The 21437-nt window shown below is 41.6% G+C and overlaps 1 protein-coding gene across 2 annotated transcripts in view; it reads right to left on the minus strand.

Annotated features, from left to right (window-relative positions):
- LOC137291829 (potassium voltage-gated channel subfamily B member 2-like) overlaps positions 1 to 21437 on the minus strand; it is a 228820-nt gene that overhangs the window by 70863 nt on the left and 136520 nt on the right. The window contains exons 1-2 of one of the 2 annotated variants that reach the window (XM_067823367.1): positions 15928 to 16131; positions 13803 to 14646 (exon numbers count right to left, since the gene is read on the minus strand). In XM_067823367.1, coding sequence (XP_067679468.1) covers positions 13803 to 14646; positions 15928 to 15935 — 852 coding nt within the window. In that variant the 5' untranslated portion in view covers positions 15936 to 16131. Of the gene's footprint in view, positions 1 to 13802; positions 14647 to 15927; positions 16132 to 21437 lie in introns of those variants that run through there. The other variant, XM_067823366.1, reaches the window with a different exon arrangement.

Consider the following 21437-nt stretch of genomic DNA (forward strand, 5'->3'; position numbering starts at 1 on the left):
CGTGTGTAGAATGTACAAGAGGGTTGATCACAAACCTCCGACAATGCGTTTGTACTCGAGCTGCATTGAATCTTTTCTTATTAATGGACGAATGACAGGAGCGAGAGTTATACTGAAGACTAACCTAATTTACTAACCTTGTTAGCCAGCGCTGGGTCAGGACTTGACCCTAACTGATGAACCCTAAAAAAATGGGTGGCAAACGTAACGTTTCTAGTCCTCTATCAGTCGTTATAACTAACAGCTGAGCGCGGAGGAGAAAAACATCTTCGCGCCCCACTCGCTACTTCGAATATCGATCTTTCTTCTACAAACACTGGCGGTTGAGAGGCCATTTAAAAAACCTCCCTGGTTAGATAAACCCGATAAATTATTCATCGTCCACAACCGAGCCAAATTACAAAAAGGCCACAAGTATTCTGGTCGAGAGGGAGGAGGAACGAATGGCACGCGTCTTCTGTTTGCATGCTGACAGATCCAGTTCAGCAGGCAACGAGGCTTGACGGAAGAATAATGGCAAGACCAGTCAACCTTTACAGACATTAGGCCGAGGAGGTTACATGTTGTAATGTATATAAATACATACAATAAAGTCTTAACTTTATTGACGACCGGTAGGAAGTAGCCAAATTACAAAAAGGCTACTTGTATACGAGAGGGAGGAGAAAGGAATGGCACGCGTCTTCTGTTTGTATGCTGCCAGATCCAGTTCACCAGGTAGCGAGGCTTGACGAAAGAGTAATGGCAAAACTAGTCAACCTTTACAGGCATGAAGCCGAGGAGGTTACATGTAATGTATATTAATGCACAGAATACAGTCTTAACTTTACTGACGGTCGGTAAGAACCACCGACCAGTGGACAGACGTTGAAAGGTTACTGCTTTAAAGACGAACGTTTCCATCCTTTTGGGACCTTGATCTTCATATTTCCCATAATCAGCGCATTGTGATAACCGTACAGTCCTGACACAGCCAGAGGTATTTATATGAAATAATATTAATAAAAACAGTATTAATCTGTGTGTGTACTACCTATACACCTGAGAATTGTATGTATCATATATGGTCACTTTTGTGTCATACTTTGCAGGGATATATATGTTTCGTGTGGTATGCGTTACTGGGTAACTGTGTCGTACCATATAAGGTAACTAGATAACATCTGTGTCGTGTGATATAAGAAACTAGATCATATATGTGGCATACGATATACGATATACGTTACTACGTCATATATGTGTCGCGTAATATGAGTACCTAGGTGTCGTATGATGCGTGGTATTGGATCATATATGAAAATATATAATCTGGGTCTGGATCACATCCGAGTTATATCATATGAAAGTGACTAGATCATATGTGTTACATCATATGACAGTACCTAGGCCATATATGTGTTACCTGGTATCAAAGTAACTAGATCAAATATATGTCTGAACCATGGTGCTAGATCATATGGAAAGGGGTGATCATATCAGTGACACATGCTGGGTCATTAGGACAACCATAGCACTTACTACAGCTCAAAGAAACGTCTGTCAAACAGTCTCTGAAAGAAACATAGTCAAATCAAGTCTATAGTATGTGGTAAGTCTAGATAATTTAAGCATTATTTTAAATTAATTTAAGAACTGCTTTGACAAGAATGAGTGAGTGAGGTTGACGTCGCTTTTAGCAATAATCCACCAATATTACAATGGGGGACTTTGGTGAGAAGCAAGCTCAATTCAGAGACGCGATGTTAGTCTACATACTGAGATGTTCTGATTTTCCCGATATTCTATATATTTCCTGTAATGACTGCATATATTTCAATGTGGTTCATTCGTATAGGGCGTCATAATTTGCAAAATTGCAAAACAGATTCGCTAAGATTTTGGTTTTAGGTCGGTCAGGACCCTAAATGAGCTCGTTGTTCGCCAATTAAATATACGTCTGAGACATGCACGATTTTGTGATTGTCTATCTATACACCTGGAAATTAATCAAGCAACACCCCAATTTTTTCTATTGGAGCAACTTTGAAGTGTTCTGACAATCAAAATATGCCGGGTTGATATAGTTTGACACTTTTTTATTCAACAGACGATCTCTGACAAACAACTTAAAGGGAAAAAGTATCAAGACTTTGCTTTATTGCAACGAAATCCAAATTCTTAAAACTGTCTTAAATTCATGAAAAAATGGACACAATTTACTATTCATCCACAGACGTTGTTGTCAGGTGTATTAACACAAATGTCACATGGAAAGAAAGAACAGTCATCTGAGAGTCTGCACACCGACTTTCATCAATATCTAGTGTGTCCTCCCTGCGCACGCACCACCGATTCCAGACGCCTCCTCATTCCTTGGATGAGTCTCCGGATCTGATTCTGGGGGATCCTGTTCCACTCCTCATGCAGGGCAGCCGTCAATTCGTTGAGATTATGGACTGGTGGGTCTCTCTGCCTCACACGACGGCCAATAAAGTCCCACAAATGTTCAATGGGGTTGAGGTCAGGGCTCATGGCAGGCCATGGAATTCTGTCAATTGCATTTTGCCGCAAAAAATCATTTACAGCATGCGCCCTGTGAGGTCTAGCATTGTCGTCCATAAATATGGGTCTCGTTGCCAGAGGATGGTTCTCAAAATGAGGTACCACAGCCCTGTCAAGAACCTCCTGTTGGTAACGAACACCGTTAAGGTTGCCACGGATGGTAATGATATCCAACTTGCAGTTCATGGAAATGCACCCCCATACCATAACGGAACCTCCCCCAAAGGCCACAGTCTCCTGGATGTTCCGTGGAGCCATTGCTGTGTTCCTCTGCCTCCAGACCCGAGTACGACCGTCCACCATGTGCAGCAAGAACCGGCTCTCATCTGAGAAATGGACCTTCCTCCAAGAGGCAATGTTCCAGTGCAAACGGTCATTACACCAGGCCAGTCGGGCTGCCTTATGGGCTGGAGACAGTCTGGGTCGCTTGATTGGCCTCCTTGCCCGGTATCCTGCAGCTTTCAGACGATTCCGAACAGTCCTGTTCGAGATGGGTCTCCCTGGAAGCCACTCCTGTCTCAACCGAGAGCTCGAGTCGAAGGACCTGCGCTGTACAAGTCTCAGTAAAGCTCTGTCCTCCCGGACTGTGGTCTTCCTGGGTCTTCCTGGTCTAGGCAGGTCTTTAACTTCATTAGTGGCCCGGTATTTTTTCAAAAGTTTTGAAATTATGGAATGATGTCGTCCGATTTGAGTCCCGATTTGTCTTAGAGACATACCAGCATTCCTCATGCCGATTATTTGCCAACGAGTGGCCTCTGATAATTTCCTACGTGCCATGACATTGAAATGAATGAAAAACCGAATGCAATCGACAACCTGCGCTTGTAAACACCCCAGGGAAAAAGTGCATTTTTCGAAAGTTGAGGTTAAAGCAATGCACGTGCGCTGTGCAAGCTTCACGCGTGTCATATCAACCCATGAAAAGCTCATGCTGTATGTCAATACATCAAAATTGAATAATCAATCATCAAAATTACTTCGTTAAACTTTGTTAAGTTTTTATGTGTCTTTGAATTTGGTGTTGCTTAATTAATTTCCATATGTATATTTAAGCTGCCTGACCACGACATCAGTGACACTCTGATGAATGTGGCGTTTAAACACAGACGTTCACTCGTGGAAAATAAATATCACGTACTTCAATGGAAAAAGAAAAAAAGACCTCCGAATATTTGTAGACATCATGTGAGAACAAAGATGATTGACCTACAACACGACTGCAATCAAGAATGTCTCGATAAGATGTGTGGTCAGCTGAAGATAACACGCCTGAAGATAATACATTTGAAAATAATACATCTAAAGATAATACATCTGAAGATAATACACCTTAATGTAATACACCAGAAGATAACACACCTGAAGATAACACACTTGAAGATAATACACCAGAAGATAACACATCTGAAGATAATACACCTGAAGATAACACATCTGAAGATATCACACCTGAAGATAATACACCTGAAGATAACACATCTGAAGATAATACACATGAAGATAATACACCTGAAGATAATACACTTGAAAATAATACACCTGAAGATAACACATCTGAAGATAATACACATGAAGATAATACACTTGAAGAGAATACACCTGAAGAGAACACACCAGAAGATAACACATCTGAAGATAATACTCCTGAAGATAATACACCAGAAGATAACACGCCTGAAGATAATACACCTGAAGATAATACACCTTAATGTAATACACCTGAAGATAATACATCTGAAATAATACACCTGAAGATAAAACACCTGAAGGTAATACATCTGAAGATAATAACCACTGCAGAAACAAGCGTGAAGCCTAAACACGTTCTTCACCATTATGTCAGCAGTATATGTACATAACAATACAAGCCAGCGTTGTCAACAACGAAATGCGCAGTTCAGGGTGGGTTTTACCGGGCAGTGGGTTGGGAGATGAATCACGGAAATGAAATCCAAAACTTGTTGGAGTGTTGTGTTGTGTAACTGCTAAAGTCGTACACCGAGAAGCTATGACTCGCAATTTGTATCAATTTAAAAAAAATGTTCCTATTGGTTCCTCAAGTTAAAACTAGAGACAGGTTGACGCTGGGCACGGACAGCGTTGAGTCATACCTCGTCATATGTATCAAGAAAACGTCTGTCATTAAGATACATGTATTTTTTTCTCGGAATATCAGATCAGATTCTTACTATGCACTGAAGGTCGATGATTCATACTTTGTAAGATCAATTCAAACATATTGACGGGCGAACAAAAGTAAACACTGATAATCCGGATTTAACCTAAAAATATATAAAAAAACGCATTGACATCAAACCTTGTTTAGATTGAAAACAGTCATGGATATCACACAAGATCCAAAACACACCAGCGTTACTCGTATAAAATACACCAACATCGAAAAAATGTCTTGTTAGTTTCACTTAATTGGGGCTTGCAGTGAGTGAGTTCAATTTTACGCCGCAGTCAGCACTGCTCCAGCAATATGACGGCAATAATCGAGTCTGGGACAGACAATCCAGTGACCAACAGCATGAACATCGTACAGTGCAAGTGACATACGATAAAATAGCTTGCAGTGAGTGTTGCTGTTAGCAATATTTCAGCAATATCACGGCGGGGACACCAGAAATGGGTTTGAGACATATACTCATTAGGGAATTAAATCTGGCCTTTCGGTGTGACCAGAGAACACCTTAACCTCTAGGCTACCCAACCGTCCCTCCGGGGCTTTTAACGCAAAAAAATACTGCAGTCGGCTTCAAGGGATACTGAATGTCTGTAAAGCACATTATCAAAAAGGTGAGTGAGTCTAGTTTACGCCGCTTTTAGCTATATTCCGGCAATATCACGGCGGGGTACGCCTGAAATGGGCTTCACACATTGTACCCACATGGGGAATCAAACCTGGGTCTTCGGTGTGACAAGGAAACGCTTTAACCATAGGGCTACCCCACCGCCCCTTACCAAAAGAGGAAATGTTTTAGACTGTAAAGACAGAAAACACATCTTACACAAAAATCTCAAATGCGCACTTGTCGCAGTGATAGTAAGTTACAAGTTTGTCTGCTACGAGATGATGAATCATCATTAAAATGCCAAGGCTGCGGGGGAATGCTCTACCGCCATGACTAAGTCACGCCCTGCCATTCTGATTGTGTTCCCACATACCGTTAGACTGGCGGGGATTTGTGGATTCAGAGCCTTTGAGTTAGTCTTTGAAGCCTTATTTGTCTTGCCATTTGGCACCAGTGTAGTTTATGCTGTCTTCAGTAGTGCAACATTGTCAAGAAATGGGTCTCACATGCTGTGCCTATTTGGAGAACCGATCTCCGACCTTTGACGACGTGAACTCTGTACCCGCCCGGCCACCCGACCGAGTTATATTGGTGGTGGTCCAGGTTGTTGTAGTCAGACGCAGGTTTACTCAAATTCAAGATGTAGACTATAAGAAATCGAACTCACCTGTTACATGAATCCGTATAAAAACGTCTGAAATATTACATAAATATTATGTGAAGTTTCCAAAGATGACAGCCTTATTACATCCACAATATGCCGGCTGACACGGTGATGGGGCGTTGACCAAAGGGAATAGCTAACAGATGTTGTATTCTGGACAACGGCAATGCTGCTCCTCGCTACGTTCTCATACGAGATATGCTAGCCTTTCTCACAGTCCCTGAACCACATTATTTTCCCTACAGTCTAGCCCTCTCTGCAGTGCTAAGGCTTTAAATGAAGCCAGTCTAGATTTCCTCAGGTTCTCAATCTCTGGTCTCCCTGGGGCTCCTTTTCTATTAAAATGGGTTTGTTTGTTACTATCAAAATTATATATATTCAGAGACTAAGCCTTAGTCTAGAGACATGCCGACGATGTGTATTTGCTGATAACAAGTGAAAAGCATAAAATATGCACCTTGAGAAAAGATTTAGTCTGTCGTACAGACGCTGAAATATAAATATTCAAGAAAGCCCACGCAAGTCTAGAAAATGTGGCAAGTCTAGATTTCCATGAAAATGAAGAAAGTCTCAGGGCTCCATTTCATTATATTATATTTTTTCACTATGAACATTTTTTCAGCAAAATATGTTCACTTCAGAGACTAGCTGTTAGTCTAGAAAAGATTAATCACCTATTTATTATTATTTTCATACATCGCCATTTCTGGTGTCCTCCGCAGTGATGTTGCAGGGATATTGCTAAATGCGGCATAAAACTAAACTCACTCACTCATACATCCCAAACTGTCAAGCATCTTATGGAAATATTCCACACATGAAATCGATGTCAATGAAAATTACCGCTCACAGCTGAAATGTTAGTGGAAAATCTGAATATTTCGCACAAGACTCGCGTGCACTGGGTCATGTCATATTATGCAGGAAAAAATATTTAAAAAAAACAAGAACACAACAACAACAACAACAACAACAACAAAAAGACAACAGAAACCATACTAGAGAACATAAAAATATATTTTTCATCAAAGAGTTGCAAAATATGTTTTCACAAAAGTGATCTCGGTGTCTATATTTCAATTTGAAGCAATTGAAATGCGTTGGAAAATTCATACAGTGTCCGGGTTTGAAAAAAATGGCTTCTTCAGCTGGAACTATACACATCAACTGTGATAATTGATCTGGAAGCATGGGAAAGAAAAGCTTGAATCTCAATATCTCTGATATTTGATCGAAATATTAAATCTAGGTGATTACATTTGTTCATGGAACTGCTGCCAAAGACGGAATGTATTTTGCATTATCAGGAATCGTCAGATCAAACTATTCAACAATTCAGTAATAGATACTTTTGTATTGATGCATTGCGTATTAATAGTTTTATTACGTCTTTAGTCAAATAACACTGCAGTCCTGGAAAAATGATGCGCGTCAATGCCAGAAAATAACCAGGCTTGCTGATCTGGAGAAATAATCCTAGTTTGCGCGGATAAATAGCGGTGGATAAACGGATTACTGAATATCATTGACGACACCCAGTGTTCACGAAAAGATAAACATTTTTTATCCTGCCAGTACCACCAATACCATGAATTAAATAAAATACGATATATATTGAAAATGATTTAACATTTTGACATAAGTCATGTGGTACATTGAAACAAGTATGAAATAATGACAGATACGTTTTGTATTCCTCTGCCTGTGGTTGCAATGTCTCAGACTCCGTTGCTGATAATTCGCGAATACATTTACACCGCAAGAAGCCTATTAAACATCGGCAAAAATTAGCACCAATAAAACATCTCATTGGACGGAGTCCAAAACGAGACAATAAAATAACACGCGTCGAGCATTTACAGGCATTTATAGGTAAACAATTGGCCCTGCAAATCATTATTAATGAAGACATGAACATAATTGATGACGACGCGACACGTTTCCTAAAAAGTGATCGGGAAGATAACGGGCTAATTATATTACTACCAGGCCGACATAGCGTTAAACCAATGTAACATGCGATCCTTCATCAAAGGGAAACACAGGAGGAACTGGGTCACGTAAACTGGCAGCATCCATCCCTGTGTAATGTTATGTAATCCCGAGCTTCATCACCGTCAGACCATCCATCCATATGCAAGCCACAACTTTTCTCGATTTATCACCACATCTGATTAAGCCAAGCATTGAATGGTCTGGCATATGTTATCCATTAGTCGTGACGAAGAAACGGTTGGGTCAGACTTTCGGGTCAAATCGGTTTCCCTTGAATCAAAACAACTTGAATTCTTTTGTCCCTAATCTTTAAGTGCGCACCGTGGTGAGAATGCCAGTTCTGGTTTATGCGAAAGTGACACGACAGGGTTCCAGAACCTGTAGCGTGTGAGTGAGTGTGTTTTTAAGCCCATTTTTGCACATATTCCAGCAATACTGCGACGGGGGGATCCAGAAAATGGTTTCACACATCGATATCAATGTGGGGAATCGAACCTGGATCTTCGGCTAGACGAGTGAACGCTTCAACCACTAGGCTGGTACAACTTAGTGTCCAGTGAGTGCGGTTCGTTTTGCAGCGATATCATTTTGGGACACACCAGAAATAGATTTCATACGTTGTATCCATTTGGGGAATCAAACTCGGACCTTATGCGAAACAAGAGAATCATTTTACCATTAGGCTACCCCGCCTATAGAAGTTAGAAATCACGCAAAACAAGTTACTCAGATTAAAAAAATGTATGTCAAGCAACAGGAAATGCATGAATACGTATGTGAAACACGAAAATATTGTATCAATTGTGTTTGCGCCATTCATAGTACTCTTGCCATATAAATACAGATCGGGATACAATGAAGAGATCCTACTGGTAGGAGCAATAGGGTAGTGTTTGCTCGTCACGCCGAAGACCCGGGTTCGATTCCCCATATGGGTACAAAGTGTGAAGCTCATTTCTGGTGTCCTATCAACACTCGATCATTGATACTGACATGAAAAGAGTTCAATGTGAAAAACACTCAACGACTAAAAAAACTGGGTCATCAGACTATACCGGTTCCATGAATATGTGTCACACCTAATACCTGAATGGGGCGGTGGGGTAGCGTAGTGGTTAAGGCGTTCGCTCGTCACGCCGAAGCCCCGGGTTCGATTCCCCACATGGGTACAGTGTGTGAAGCCCATTTTCTGGTGTCCCCCGCCGTGATATTGCTGGAATATTGCTAAAAGCGAGGTAAAACTTGACTCACTCACTAATACCTGAATACAGATCTGAACCAGACCTGAAGAGCAAACACCTTAACCACAACGCTCATTCAACTCATCTTTGATTATCCGGGGTTATATATGAGTTCATTTATAATAAACAACCTTGAACAGAGCACATAGGCGCTAAATTCCCATTTGTGTGAATCCATTGCTCGGGTTCGTCGAGTGCTGTGTAATTTGAATCGACTTCAAAACAGAATGAAAAAGTATCTAATAAAACAAGCTATTGACACCGTGTGCGTAGCCGTAATTACAAAATAAACATGTGTCCCAACCTTTTTTTTTCCATCGGTACACAGACATGTATTTCAGATGATACGTCAAGCAAGGAAACACACACAATAAACTACATGTATTTGTCAAGTAGCACAGTTGAGCCATGCTGTATACATTCAGTCTAAAACCAGTCTTAATAATAAAAACCTGTCAATCGAAAATCTCAATGAACTTATATGAGTTAAATTTGAAGCGCACACGAATCGCGCCACGTCACCTGAGGCAGCAAATATATTAAAAAACCCCGGTGTTGCCTACAACATTCTCACGCTTGCCTTCCAGGCTTTTTAAATTGAATGTGAAAATCGTTATACCAATGATGCTACGAGTCAAATTTCACCAGTTTTATCCAGTTCGTAAGCATAACGATGAATTCATACACAAACGCTGTCACACCTGTGACAGAAGTAACTGTTTGGGTAGTCCTCTGTGTTTTAATAGATATGCATGGTGTGGTTCTCTTATTAAACTGACAGCTGGTGTGGTCGGTGGGACCATTATAAACTTGTAAAGGGCAGTCTCTGTCGGTAGCCCACAGAAAGGCTTGTCTTTGGCTTCCAAAGAAATAAGGACATCGTATCTAAAAATTGTTAAAAATTGAAAAAATATACTAGCATTTATAATTCAAAACGCCCCGAAGGAGTCCAGACTACTTATCAATTTGATAAGAGGGAGCGGAGAGCTAAGGGCAATTGAAACTTGCCCAGTCATTCTAGACTTGAGCAGGAGTTCTTTTTTTTAACATTTTCTGGAACAGGCAAGGGTATGCCATGCTAAATTAATGCTTAGTCTCGGAAAATATATGACTTTGTGAAACAAAGAGCTCCAGTTAAACAAAGGAGCCTGGGGAAATCTAGACTTGCTTCATAACGATTATACTGCTTCATTACAAACAGTTATGAGATCCATGGAAAATAGAGCGGATTAGGGACTATGTATGCTTTGTATCTGTGTGTGTGTATATATATATATATATATATATATATATATATATATATATATATATATATATATATATATATATATATATATATATATATATTTGATAGTGCCAAATTTACCCATTTTAACATCAACAAACATTAACAAACAAAGCGAGCATCTAACCAGTGCTAGAAGTTCCCATCACAAACATGGCACCATTGAACATCTTCAATCTTGGTGCCGGTGTAAGAACAATCCCAGCACTGTCGCACAGTCCATTATCTTCCCTTCGACCAAGACCTCACTGTTGCGCAAAGGGTCTTAATGGAGCAAGGCTAGAATTAGACTCTCACCTCTGACTCTAACCCCTCAGTGCACTAATTAGTTTTTATTAACAATATTCAGACCAAGCGTTAGTCTGGATTGGTCGTCACGAAAGCTCTGTAAACTGCATACGTGGAACTATATTTCTCGTTAAGAAACTGACTGGCACCGGCTGGAAGTAGGCCGTACAATGTAGTGAGTGAGTGAGTTTAATTTTACGCCGCACCCAGCAATATTCCAGCTATTTGGCGGTGGTCTGTAAATAATCGAGTCTGGACCAGACAATCCAGTGATCAACAGCATAAGCTTCGATCTGTGCAACTGGGAACCGATGACATGTGTCAACCAAGTCATCCGATCCCGTTAGTCGCCTTTTACGACAAGCATTGTCGCCTTTTATAGCAGGCATGGGTTGCTGAAGGCCTATTCTGCCCCGGACGGGTCGGCATCCCTGTGTATACTCATAAGCATATAGTATGTATATTTTCGTGTATTCGTGCATTATTTATTTATTTGCATGCGTATTTAGATTTGACTTGAAGAGGACAGATGTGTATACACTTGGTAGCACGTGAAACTTGAGACGGCCTCTTAGGGTGGGGGTGGGGTGGGGGCGGTGAGGGGGAGCAGAGAGTCTACTTCAGAGTAATTGACATGGTGCTATGTCTTCCATATGTAGATATGTTTGACACGTTTATGGTAAAAATATTTGGCATTTCGGTGGCCAAACAAACACATCTGTATATTCCAAAAGTAGCAATAACGCATATGTGTTTGGTTGTATACACGTGCATATGACTTGAGTCCATCACATTTAGAGACGCATAAAGGAAGGATCATATCTAGACATGAATATTACACATGTATTACATTAAAAAACCAAGACCCATGTCCACGGGATTTACCTATATGTATTTATACTACCCAAAAGAAGTGAAAGAAAAAGTGAAAAATGCTGTAGAAAATACTCCAGTCACTGATATATCCAGGTTCCGAACCTCCAAACTCATTAATCCGTGATAGGTCCGGGGTAGAAAAGTCCTTCAGCAACCCATGCGACTATGCTTGTTGTAAGAGGTGACTAACGGGATCTGGTGCTCAGGCTCGCTGACTTGGGTAACATATGTCCCAATTGCGCAGATCGATGCTCATGCTCTTGATCACTGGATTGTCTAGTCCAGACTCGATTATTTACAGACCGTCGCCATATAAGTGGAATATTGCTGAGTGCGGCGTAAAACTAGACTCACTCATTCACTCCGAGCTCAATGGGGACTCTATTTAATCAAAATGTGTGTATTTGTTACTATCAATTATGCATATTCAGGGACTAGCGTTGGTCTCCATGCCACTCTGACTCTGCATTCTGACCTAGCCAGTGCTCTATATAGGCACTTCGTCAGTAAACAACTTCTGAGTTCCCCGTAACCGTGTTTATAGGCACACAGATGTGTTTATAATGTATTCTATCGTCTGAACGAAAGACTACTCTTTTCGCCAAGTAGCCATACAGTCTCTCATACAGATCAGGAAACAAACCCATCTGGTAGATCACAAGTACCAAACCCATCTGGCAGATCACAAGTACCAAACCCATTTGGCAGGTCACAAGTACCAAACCCATCTGGCAGATCACACATAAGTCTATAGTACTTGGCAAGTCCTTGTGAATAGTTCCCATCTCTGCTCAATTTTATGATATTTTATTCAGATGATCTAAAACTGTTTTTTTTCTCTGAATATCTTTCTTTCAGATGTCAGCCTAGTTCAACACATATATTGTTACATATTTTCGACCAGGATAAACAGAGCACAACTTTGTAGATCTGTGTGATAGCTCATGTCAGTAAATTAATTTATCGATTGTTAAACATGTCGTTTCTGTGGCGGCCTTGATGAGAACAACAATACAAGACACAAAATCAATGGGTTTATCGACTTCCACCGTGTTGTTGTTTTCTGTTAAGAAATGTCCCAAGCGCATTACCACGCTGCCATAACATATTCGTCAACACAAGAGCTTCACGCGCCATTACGAGATTACGCGTCATATATAAATGGCCGCCCCTCACCACAACGATAAAACAGGCTTGTGTATAATTGCATCCGACGTGTTTCTCGGGAGGGTTTATGAATATGATTAATACTGACGACTTTGATTAGAGATAAAAAGGAATTTCTTTAGCTGTGTCAACGCACGGATATGTTGACGTTGGTGTAAGCGACATGGCAGCCATCTTGAAAGGTGGTCGATAGAGATTGGGTAAATATTTCAATCAAGCGTAATAGCGATCGCATCAGACATAATAGAAGATAATTATAAACCTTTCACAAGAAGATGGATGAACCGCTCTGTGACAGCGATTCGATGAAGCTGTCCTTGCTATTATCACTATCAGCTGACCTTTAGCCCGAAATTATTAATAACCGCTTCAGATACACATATAGTAATAACAGTCAGTATCGATTAAGTTAATTATGTTATGACATCGGTTCTTTACGGCGCAGTTACATGTGTAAGTTATTGCTTCAGTTCACACACCAAGGATTAATTTGCAGCGTTTCCGATGCGCTAATAATCCACCTGCATGTCGATAGTGTGGTTTTACATACGTGTGTTGTTGATCGGGCGCACGTGCTTTCGGAACGCGAGCCATGTTGAAGGAAACGAACGAGCACTGATTTTATCCCGTGGGACGGGGGTGTACCCCATATCCACTTACGTGCAAGCTGTGTGTCATGCGCGTGGTATTTAAAGATATATGTCGTTCTTTCATACAGGGGGCACACATTCTCCAGCATGTTCCTAGGCGACAGATGCCATGGTAACGATGCCTCCCGGTGCGTGCGGCTATTTAACAGCGAAGTTGCGGACTGTAAACACGGGCCACATGACACGATGACTTCCTTCAAAATGTGCAAATATACAAGCATACAGTGTGACATATAATCTACTATTAATAAAATGCAAGCAAATAGAAGTAGATAAATAATGACAAAGACTACTTACCCTTGCGGCCGTAGATGTTGTCGGTTTTTCGAGTAGATCCCAAACCTTTTGTCTCCACTTTGCACATCCCCCTGTCCCAAAGTTCTCCTCATCACGTTGTCTTATGCTCTCTGCCTCTTTCCGAATCTCCTCAAACACATGTTCCTTTTTCTGATGGTATTTGTGTTGACAGCACGATTCTAGGTATAATTCGTCAATTCCCCAGTACTCCAGATCTTCGCTGAATGAAAGCACACACATCTCTTCCACTAAATGTAGTTTTCCCGTGCGGTAAAAATTTAATATTGATGCAAACGATCTCGGGTGACGGTCAAAGAAGAATTCATTTTCTGCTAAATTATAATCATCACATAAATCCAAAATAGCCTCATGGGTGTTGCAATCCCGTAGCTTGCCTAACCGAGTGTGAGGCATACGATCCAGAGTGCGCCACAAAACTTCATGTTTCACACCTCCCACATTTAGTATTACTCGTTTGGAGAGCTGTTTGCTTCTCATGATGCTGTAGGGATCTGGTGGGGCGGATTCTGATGAAGCGTAGTACCGCCCGGGACTGAGAGTGTTGTCCTCATGCACTACCCCCATGTTTACCACAGTCGAGGGAGAGAGACTCTGCTCAGCCTCCGTCGGGACGGAGGAGGTTACGGGATTGGGAGCTATTTTTACCTCTTGTTTGGCGATTTCCCGTTCTCTCCTCCTCGCCGAGGATTCCCTCAGAACAGGTAACGTATGGTCATCCCTCTTTCTGGCGTGGGAGGAGTGATGGCGGAGAGATGACCCTCGGGAGCCGAGGTTCGACCCAGCCATACCATGATCTCCCTCCCGGCCTTGGCTGCTCCCGGAGCTGGATAAGAACATACTAAATATACTGTTAGTCTGAGGAGGGGTGAGCAAGGAGCAGGCGACACGACTGTAGCAGAGTGGATAGACGAGTTGAGGAGCAGGAGGAGATGGGCCACATCACGACGAGGAGAGTTAGCACTGACCACTCGGGTAGACGGACTGACACACAGACGGGTTACAAAGCAGGGTGCTAGAGTCTAAGACCGGGTACACCTTGGGGCAGGGGGTTAGGGAACACTCGTTACAGTTTATGAAGCTAGCCGTGAGCTGTCCTGTCACTCTTGGTGGTCAACAGGTGATGGTCAACAGGTTGGGGCTAGGCAGGGTCACGGAGGACAGGCAGCAAGGGGAAGCACATTCTACACAGTGGCCAACCGCTACACCACCGAGAGGGGACAACGCTGTGTGGAAGACAGGTCAGAGGTCAGAGCTCACGTATATAGGTCAGTCAGCAAAGGTCATGGTGTCAGTGTACCCTGAGGTGGTGCAATGTTTGTAAAATATATATATATCAACCAGTCCGTGCGTATGCAAAAGTAAAAGTAAAAGACTATTTATCTGGACACGTTTATCTGAAAACTATAATAAATCCAATTTCGTTCATTATGATTATTAATGTTCATAGAGTATTAACATATGCCAGTTCATAGATACCTGCATACATACATATATTATGTAGGAAACTCCGGCCTGCATTCAAAGAGGAAGCTACGAGTCATGTAGCGTTAAGCTGACCACACAGAAAACATGTGATACCAACCGCTTCATCAACCTCCTCATCAGACCTCAAACACCACCTGCGAGGATGATTATGGAAATTCCCTCAATTAATGGACACCGCCATCATACGTTATCGCCAATTACGGAGGCAGGAGTGGACATTTACATGAAGCATAGATACACGACCTTAATGCCACGAGGATGTAACACGAGGTTAAAACGTCCACAATGACCAATAACGTTGAATATCGTAGTAACACTGTCACATACCTTAGGGTACACGATACACGGATTTTGTCACTAGTGAGGTACAGTAAGCACACACATTGAAACCAAAGCTATCCTTCGCACAACTCTCGGAATAACCTGAACTGCAACAGTTACCCCGTAGCATCGATCAACGATAACGCCTATATACAAAACAAGCACACCCGAGCAAGCTGTGAACCTAACGAGAAGGATCTACTTTCAACGTTTACTACTGAGCTAGGCGGGTAGTATGGATACTTGGCCAGGAAGGGTTGTCAACACGGTGACGACGACACCCATCTGCGTTGCCTACCTCTCCATGGCTAGTCACACGACGGCGGCAACTCCATTGCCCGGGATTCACGACAAGGAGCACGGTATTCTCTGCTTCGACTCCAGATGAATTAGGAGTAAGGCTTTGTGAGCAAACATCCCAGATACAACAGATGTGTTGAGTTTCCAGCGCGCCTAGAGCCTCTCCTAAGTCGAGTGAGCTATACAGTAGCGATGGCCAGCTTCATCTAGAAAGCAGCTGGGATAACGTCCCCTCGCGATGAGGAAAAGGTGCTACATGGCTACAGGTGTTCTGATGTACGGGAGATGAAGGACATCAAGATGGCTACAAATGTGTGCCATGATAAATTGTCAAGCTACAGTGCCTGGCATCAATCATGGCGGCCGGTACCTAGATCTGCTTCCGGCGGCAGGGAAGGCGCCCTGCGAGACTAAAGGTTCACATTGACAGTCACAAGGCACCAGCTAGGTCACAGAGTAGGCTAAGAGAACAGAGAGAGAAGAGCAGACATGTTTAACTCAACCACGGACGGAAGGACTGACGGACACATTGACGACTTACTCATTAGCAACAGCACACGTGCCTACTTGCAGCATGGGGTCTGTTTATGACACTCGACAGTTTCCCTCGAGAGGAGTCACAAAACCAAAAAGCACATATTATGTTTCCATTCCACACCTGGGAATCGCGATAGTTGACAGCGTGGTGGAAATCAGGAGAAACAGTCTTGAGAGTCAGTCTGGCTGCCGCACACACCGTCTTGACAACCAGGGAATCACAATCACACAGCAGCAGCAACGGTAACTTCAACGGCGGCGACAGCAACGTTTACTACCCTCGCCGAGCTGTGGCATGTCCTCAGTCAGCCTTTACCAATGGAATCACGGGCGATCCGACTTGGAGGTGTACGTATTACAAACCTGTTTCACTGATGGCAAAACAACCGTCAATAACATACATTTCTCTAGCTAATTCCATGAAGGCTGACATCACTCAACACTGTGCATAATGAATGGAGGAATCACGTGACAGCTAATTATACACGACCGATCTTTGCTGTCCTCCCATTCAAAAGTTTGTGGTGTCGTCTGCGAATGTACCAAACAATATCGAATCTGTAGCGGCCATAGGCTGTGCTGTTCTGTGCCATGCAAATGAGTGGAGAGGTGTATTGATTGAAGATAGACATATGCTGGCCGCCATCACTGCAGTCCACGGCGAGCTAAGTGGATGCTACGCGGACAACGGCAGACGACACAATCAACGTTCTTAAGTTGTCGCAGGAGACTGATATATGTGCCATCGTTGGGTCTTCGGGCCCTGTTTCTGACCAACGCCATGCTCGACAGTATCTTACTTCATTGATTGAAAGCCTGCTGACATTGATCCAACAGAGCGGCTGTGAGGGGGCGGGCGAGCAACAGGCAGACGCGGATGGTGGGGCTGAGATGTGCTGCATCTCGCAGCATCTGTAGTGAACTGACATGAACCGTTCACGCGTCATCGGTATACCTGGGCACATCTTCACCACAAAAAATCCGACAATCATATTATCTTACAACCACATACCTAGGCATATCTATACCACATAGAACTTGATTTGTATAAGCACGTGGATACACATCCACACAATACACCTGGGAACATCAATTTAATTTGATACTAGATACATTGATAAGCTTGATATGATCCTCTTGACATATCAACACGCCGTCACATACGTGGACACTTCACATACACCTGCATATCTATCTTGACATATCAATACACCTGCATATCTTCCTTGATACATCAATACACCCGCATATCTACCTTGACACATCAATACATCTGAATATCTACCTTGACACATAAATACACCAAATGTGTTCATACACCTTCATATCTGCTTTGACACATCAATACACCGCATATCTACTTTGACGTATTAATACACCTTCACAAATCACCTAAACACATCAATGCACCTTCATATACACCAAGACGCATTAATGACGCATATACACCTTCATATACACAAGACGCATTAATCACGCATATACACCTTCATATACACCAAGACGCATTAATGACGCATATACACCTTCATATACACCAAGACGCATTAATGACGCATATACACCTTCATATACACCAAGACGCATTAATGACGCATACAGCCCTTCATATACACCAAGACGCATTAATGTTCGATCATATAGACCTGGGGATGCCAGTATACCGTCATGTATGGCTGAACACATCAAACAGTGTTTAAAACTCCCAAAATTTCAAGCCAGACAGTCGGACTGGTAACTTGAAAATATTACAAGTCCGGATACAAACTTGCCTGTCCGGTTTTCAGCAATAAAAAAGAAAATAACCAGGTTTCTGAACACTGTCTTTACTTCATGTAAGCTATATGGAGTGGATATGAATCTGTTTCATTCTCTGCCTCACAGCCACAATCAAGATCGGACAAATCTGTGTCATTGTCTGAGTCGGCAGTGCAATGTTTTTCAGCAGCAGGAACCTCATCATCAGCAGCAGCTAAATGCTGTTGAAACACAATGGCACTCTTCAAATCTTTTTGGGACCTGGGTAAGAAGGCGGGTCTTCTGTGATGATTTTGATTCCATCTGAAAATGTCTGCTGATACTATGAAACGTGTACTCTTAGCCAGTTAGGCAACTTAGGGGTAAAAATATCTACCAGACCACCGGAATGGCAACTTTTGAAATTAGACCGCCCGAGATGAAAATAGACCGTTCCGGAAGGTCGGGTAGGCGGGAATTTTAAACACTGCATGAACGCACATTTGTATATACATAGACACATCAGTGCACTTTCATTTACACCTGGACAGAGCATTACATCTTCACATATACCTGGACAGGTTAATACATCTTCATATGCACCTTGATACATCAGTCTACCTTCTTCTTAAACAACTAGACACATGAACACACCTTCACATACACCTAGTCATATCAATGCACCTTCATATGCACCTGGGCGCATTAATACACCATCGATACACCACACACGTACACCTTATATACACACAGACACATCAATGCACCTTCATATACACCTGGACACATAAGTACACTTTTGATACACCTTAAGACGTCAATACACCTTATATACACCTGGAGACATAAATACACCTTCATACACACACACATAAACCGTATTCACCTAGATACATGAGTCCACATGAATACACCCTCATATACACACAGGAAAATCGATACACCTCGATATACACCTAGACACACGAGTACACTTTCAACACACCTGGACACATAAATACACTTTTGATACATCTTCAGACGTCAATACACCTTATATACACCTGAAGACATAAATACACCTTTATATACACACATCTATAACATTATTCACCTAGATACATGAGTACACCTTCAATACACCTAGACACATGAATACACCTTATACAAACAGGAACATCGACACACCTCGATATACACCTAGACACATAAGTACATCTTCAATATAACTAAACAAATGAATACACATTCATATACACACAGGAAACATCTAGAGACATGAGCACACCTCCAGTAAACCTAAACAGATGAATACACCTTCACATGCATTGATACACCTCAATATACACCTATACATGGACACACCAATATAAGTTCACATACACCAAGGCATACATCTTCGTATACACATATACACATCGATACACCTTCATATACACACTGTTCCTGCTAATAAGGCAACACTGCACCGCCATGTCAAAACGACCTGTAATTTTGCCAGATGCCAGAGTCTTCAAATTTATATAACATTTCGTCCCTGATCTTTTCCCATCTCCATTCTCATCTGTCTACACGCATAAAGCAACATTCCACCGCATATAATAACGGTATAAATGCTAGCCAAACAATTTGAAGCAGTTATATCCGCACTTTCCCTTGAAGAGATACCCCATGCTGGGACTGATGAGTCCTCCCCATTTGCCAATCAATCACACAGCCCGCATATTTATGAATATCAATCTAAGCGCCTTAAAAGACTTTCTCATTAACTCAACCGTGTTGAAGAAGCAGAGAGTGGCCATTTTCACTTCCATTACTGTGGCTCATCTTTATTCATTCCAATGTCCCGCGTGTGCTATGAATCCTTTTCTGATGCATAACCATACCCCTGAGTTCAGCATCCCCCAGTGTCCTTCACATCTCAACATGATAACGCTGTCCCGCAACGTCCACAACAACAACACAAAGCAACATCACAGGAAACAACGTCCTCCGTTATTTTCAAATATGATTGATTTGAAAATTTACGAGAACATCAACCAAATTGAAATTGAAGAGAAAGGGAATAATATATTCGTGATAAAAATGCATGTATGCATCAGCTATATATTATTTGTATAACTCAGTAAGAGTCTTCGAATGTCTTTAACTCAGTAAGAGTCTTCGAATGTCTTTAACTCAGTAAGAGTCTTCGAATGTCTTTAACTCAGTAAGTCTTCGAATATCTTTAACTCAGTAAGTCTTCGAATGTCTTTAACTCAGTAAGAGTCTTCGAATGTCTTTAACTCAGTAAGAGTCTTCGAATGTCTTTAACTCAGCAAGAGTCTTCGAATGTCATTTAGAAGTGATACACATACCCACAAAAAAACTCGTGTCTTTAACTTATTAAGCGCCATATTTGTTTCTGGTAAAAGGAAAGCATAATACTACTTAAAATGATAGGCATGTAAGCATAATATTACTTCCCGAGAAAATGATAGGCGTGTAAACATAATGTTACTTTCTGATAAGATGATATGCACGTAAACACAATATTACTACCCTATCAAATGATAGGCTTGTAAGCACAATATTATTTCCCCTGCATAACTTTCCGATAGGCACGTAAGCATAATATTACATGTACTTCACGATAAAACGATAGGCATGTTAGCACCTTTTGCTTTCTGATGAAATGATAGGAATGTAAGCACCATATTACTTTCTGATAAAATGATAGGCATGTCATGCACAATATACCTGATCAACTGATAGGCATGTAAGCATAATATTATCTTTCGGAAACATGAAAGGCACTCTTATTAAGCATCATACTACCTTTCTTACAAAAAGATTGGCATGTAAGCTCCACATTTCCTTTCTGATAATACGATGGGCAAATAAGCACCATATCACCTTTCTGATATAAAATAGGCATAAAAGGACCATTTTACCTTGCTGATAAAATAGAAGGCATATATACACCATACAAATGTCTAATACAATAATAGACATAAAAGCACCATATTAACTTCTGATAAAGTAATAAGCATATAAGAACCAGACTACCTTTCTAGGGACACAAAAGAACACCCAATCTTTACTCTTGTCAGAAATTATTCCTCTAAATTTACAGCATTGCTGTGTCTAGATTCCTTTCATTGGCCAAACAGACGTGAAACATATTTAATGGATCACTGAAACTCAACGCTGACACTAGGTGTTTTCTGAAAGGGTAAGCCTACCACTAGCACCCGTCAATGCCACAACTGTCTT

Source organism: Haliotis asinina, chromosome 7, assembly GCF_037392515.1.
Source record: "Haliotis asinina isolate JCU_RB_2024 chromosome 7, JCU_Hal_asi_v2, whole genome shotgun sequence".
NCBI lineage: Eukaryota > Metazoa > Mollusca > Gastropoda > Lepetellida > Haliotidae > Haliotis > Haliotis asinina.